We start from the raw sequence: 4,953 nt of genomic DNA, 5'->3' as shown, positions 1-4,953 counted from the left end.
ATGTGTGTGACAGTTGTGTAGCTTGGACTGTTTATGGGGCTCCTGGCTTTTGGGAACCTGCTCCCCATGCTGGGTTGCCTTGTCCAGCCTTGATACAGGGGGAGGAGCTTGGTCCTGCCTCAACTTGATATGCAGTGCTTTGTTGATGCCCTAAGCCTGTCCCTGTCTGAATGGAGATGGAGAATGAGTGGTTATCACATCTTGCTTCCTGGGTAGCTCACTGGCATCTCCCTCGATGCTGCCCTTTTTTCTCCCTGTATTCAGTTTAGCTTTCCTGCCTAGCTATAGGCCAAGGCAGTTTTTACTATCGACCAATGTACATATATTCATAGTGTACAAAAGGCTTATCCTACAGCAATAAACAGAAAAATTTAATTCATTTTAAAAAAAAGAAAAATTCTAGAGTAACCCTATATCAGAACAAATCTGTTGTTCCAGACTACCATAAATTCATTCCAAATAGAAAAAAAGAAATAAATTCCCTTAGCTTATTTTAAAACCAAATGAAAAATGATAAACTTACACTCAATGGAACATTCATTCTACAAAGTCTATCTGACTTAAAGACAAAAATAAACTCTGGCAAATTTATACTTCAATTTGATAGCATCAATTCCTTGCAAAATAATAAACCATTTCCCAAAGTTTTCTTTAAATCTCCTGAGAAGTTAGCCTGGAAATTGTCATTCTGAAAACCTTAGGGTGAGAATGAGAGATTTGATTACTTCAACATCTTCATCCTAAGCAGAAGGAGAAATGAGTGAGGTGACTTATCAGTTCTTTCATTTTTACCATGTCATTTATCTGGCCGTGGTGTCCGGAGAACTCTCTGACAATCTTCCTTGTCTCTATGTCTAGGACAGCAATGGAGAAGTCATCCAAGGCGAGCCCCAGAATGCCACTGGGAAGACAAATGCACAAGTTTTAATAAACAAGAAAAGCATTTGAACCTGAATTTTGTTAATTAAAATATATCTTCGAGGAAATTAAACTATATGGAGTTATCTACTAAAATGTTCCTGATTTCTTGCCACTATCTGCTTTCCTTACGAGTTTTCACTAAAAACATCAAAAGCAACCCTTTGCTCTGACAAGGGAAGACTCACCTGTCCCTGTGGAGCAGCAGCATGTTTGGGGATGACTCGAGGCTCAGAGAATGGATTAAAGCCTTGCTTTTAAAGTTCCAGAACTTGAGAAGTCGTTCACTACCAGCTGTGACCGTCAGCTGGTTTAAACCATCCACTGCAACACCTCTAACAGAACCTGTGTGAGCTTTTAGACACAGCAGAGAAAGAAAAGACAGTCAGCACTGACAGGCAGTCTATGAACAATACGCTGAGTGACTCTTTTAGCCAAATACCTGAAGTTTCATTAATAAAACCTACACTCTTGAAATTAAACTGAATTACAAAGTAGGGAGAAAAACTCTTAATTATTAGACTGTTTAGGCAAAAACAGCTGTTTCCATTAAAGAAAATTTAATAAAACAGTCAAAATTTTATCTAAATCAAAGAAGAATAATATGTATCTATTTTCCCCCCAATGGATTCATAGCTTTCTTCCCTTTGGATATCTTAACATAATGGAATTTTTGGTTTTGTTTTGGAGACAGGGCTTCTGTGTAGCCCTAGTTGTCCTGGAACTCAAGAGAGATCTGATTGCCTCTGCCTCCCAAGTACTGGGATTAAAGGTGTGCGCCACCACCACCTGGCTTCAATATGGTGTTTATATTGTATATAACAGTAACTGCCACATGGAGTTGTAGAAACCCATCTAAACATTATTTTATTTTAATTTTTGAGACAAGGTTTCTCTGTAGCTTTGGTGCCTGTCCCAGAACTAGCTCTTGTAGACCAGGCTGGCCTCAAACTCACAGAGATCTGCATGTCTCTGCCTCCTTAGTGCTGGGATTAAAGGCATGTGCCACCACCGCCCAGCTAAACATTATTTTAAAAAGCAGGAAAAAAATCCAATACCTTTTTCATCTCCAAAACTTCCTCGATGTATACCAGACTGCATGTTATACACATCTACAGCTCCCGAGGAGAGGCCAATTACTGCAAAGTTTCCACAGGAAGTTATATCTACTGCCTTTAGGCAAAAGAAAAAAGAGACAATTCTATTTCTGTCTTAAATAAGCATGAAGAAATTATCTAAGGAAACAAAATATAACTAGTTAACTGAAATTTATAAACTTAGAAATTTTTGTAGTTAAGAGTTGATGCAAAACTGAAAACAATAAATACCTACTAAAAACCAAAAATATTTTAATCATGGCATATTAATAGAGCATACATAACACTGAATAGAAAATACTGATTTATATGCAGTTTATATAAAATAAATGAATCTAAATACTTAAATACAACTGCTTTTTTTCTACATAAAAAATACAAGATTATTTTGTTTGGAGTCATAGCAAAAAAAAAAAAATCACTGAATGCCAATGCATAAATTACATGTTATTCACCCAAAAGACACATACAAACAAATGGATGGCTTCTAAGACTTAAGTAGAAAATATTTAATTGATGTTTACTGTGCTGGCAACATAAGATTTGCACACCATTATGCAAGATGTACTTGTGTGGCCCTGTGAAAGAATGTTGAGTGTGTCTGTATTTCTCTAAACAACAGAGTTTACAAAAAACAGAAGCAGAACATTATGTCTAAAATCATTCTATCTTTCAAAATGGAACTTCGTCTTACCTAGCTTTGAGTATTTATGTAGTATTATAGAGTACCCTCAGGAACTGAGGCATTACTTACAAGCAATTAAGGTCCCTGTAGTCCCTTGCATTTATTTAATAGAATTTGTCACTGTAAGAAAACCTACCTCTAGTAATTTCCTTTTCTAATTAACTCATTCAAATATATTGTCTAAGACAGAATAAGCAAAGCACAACTAAAGCCTGAAGGTTGCCTCTGAGTGACAAACTGCAGAGACCTTCTAACAGCTGCTCCTGCTTACTCTGTACTGGTTACTACTGGCTTTCTTCCAGGTAGCTGAGTTGTCAGACAAATGATTCAGCACCACTTAAGATTTCGTGATATATCTGTTCACCCACCACAGACACATACACACACATTAAATACTGTGTGATCATTGTAAACTGTAAACTACAACTGTACATTTCAAAAGGCTTACATCCCAGCCCAACCACTTACTATCTTTACAGAACTTACACGTTACTCACTACATTAGCCTCAGTGGTACAGTCGCAGTACCAGCTCCCAACAGACTGCAGCAAGACTGTTGTGAGGGTAGATGAAATAGTGCACGCTACTCAGAGAGGCTGGAATGAAGAATTAAATGCAAAACACCTGACCTGAACTAGTGGGTGCTCACTGACTCCAAACTGACAGTCAGGGAACCTGCACCGGACCAAACCAGGACCTCTGAATGTGGTGACAGTTGTGTGGCTGGGGTAGTTTTGGGACTACTGGCAGTGGAACCAGCATTTACTCCTACTGCTTGAATTGGCTTTCGGAAGTCCATTCTCTTGCAAGGATACCTTGCACAGCCTAGATATAGGGGAAGGGCCTCAAACTGATGAGCCAGACTTTGTTGACTTCCCATGGGAAGCCTTACCTTCTCTGAGGAGCGGATGGGGAGTAGGGGGAGGGGGAAAGTGGGGGGAGCAGGAGGAAGGGAAGGGAGTGGGAACTGGGATTGGTATGTAAAAAGAGACAAGGTTGTTATAAAATAAAAAAAAAAAGGAAAAAAATTACCTGTAATCATCTTTACTACTTATATGGTAACTTATTCAAAATTATGTAGACTTTCTAAAGAAGCTTAATATTTCTGAGGCTTAGAAATCCATAAAAATGCTTAAGATTTGCTTTTTTTTTTGTTTTGTTTTGTTTTGTTTTGTTTTTCGAGACAGGGTTTCTCTGTGGCTTTGGAGCCTGTCCTGGAATTAGCTCTGTAGACCAGGCTGGTCTCGAACTCACAGAGATCCGCGTGCCTCTGCCTCCCAAGTGCTGGGATTAAAGGCGTGCGACACCATTGCCCGACAGATTTGCTTTTCATAAAAGAAAATGTTACATATATATTTGTAAAGCAATTTGCACAAAATAGGGTGAAACACTGAATTATACTTTGATAAAAAGCATTTTCAGAAGCAGAGATATCTACTAAGAATCATGGAATAAATAAGTTCATCAAGGTCAGAAGACACAAGATGGATATGCAAATATAAATTATATCTTAATTTAATAGTAATTGGTACAATTTAAAAGCAATCCCACTTATAGTAGCAAAATTTTTTTAAAAAAAAAAAATCCTAATAGGCCGGGCTGTGGTGGCACACCCCTTTAATCCCAGCACTTGGGAGGCAGAGGCAGATGGTTCTCTGTGAGTTCTAGGCCAGCCTGGACTACAAAAGCTAGTTCCAGGACAGGCTCTAAAAGTACAGTGAAACCCTGTCTCAAAAAACAAAAAACAAACAAACAACAAAAAAAAAAAAACACAACAAAAAAAACCCTAAAAAACTAATAGTTGTTTATGTAAAATTCATTGGACCAAAAGAGCCAAACTAGTCTTTTGACAAGACTACACTTGGAGGAATCTCACTTCCTGTCCTCAAACCTTCCTACAAAACAAACGTAAGACAGGTAGTAGTTGTTATACAGCCAGGTTGTGGTGCACACCTTTAATCCCAGCAATCAGGAGGAAGAGGCAGGGAGATCTTTGTGAGTTCGAAGTCAGCCTGGTCTACAGAACAAGTTCTAGGACAAACAGAGCTACACAGAGAGAAACCCTGTCTCGAAAAACAAAAACAAACAAAAATTTCAAAAAAAAAAACCCAAAAAAACAACAACAACAAAAAAAAAAACACATACAAATAGCAAGATCACATGAAAAGGTGCTCAACACCACAAGCCCTGCAGGAAACACAAATCAGAACCACAGGGTAATAGTACTTCACATCCAATCACAGATCAGAACCA

At 38.1% G+C, this 4,953-nt stretch overlaps 1 protein-coding gene across 2 annotated transcripts in view; it reads right to left on the bottom strand.

The window, feature by feature from the left end:
- The window catches only part of Wdr36 (WD repeat domain 36), a 35,721-nt gene that overhangs the window by 15,286 nt on the left and 15,482 nt on the right, over positions 1-4,953 (bottom strand). For both annotated transcript variants that reach the window (XM_005355888.2, XM_026783584.1), the window contains exons 13-15: positions 1,977-2,091; positions 1,107-1,272; positions 793-901 (exon numbers count right to left, since the gene is read on the bottom strand). In XM_005355888.2, coding sequence (XP_005355945.1) covers positions 793-901; positions 1,107-1,272; positions 1,977-2,091 — 390 coding nt within the window. The remainder of the gene's footprint in view (positions 1-792; positions 902-1,106; positions 1,273-1,976; positions 2,092-4,953) is intronic.

The sequence above is a fragment of the Microtus ochrogaster genome, chromosome 18 (genome assembly GCF_000317375.1).
Source record: "Microtus ochrogaster isolate Prairie Vole_2 chromosome 18, MicOch1.0, whole genome shotgun sequence".
Classification (NCBI taxonomy): Eukaryota; Metazoa; Chordata; class Mammalia; order Rodentia; family Cricetidae; genus Microtus; species Microtus ochrogaster.
Note: the sequence above shows the minus strand (reverse complement) of the source record. Positions and strands in the feature narration are given on the sequence as shown.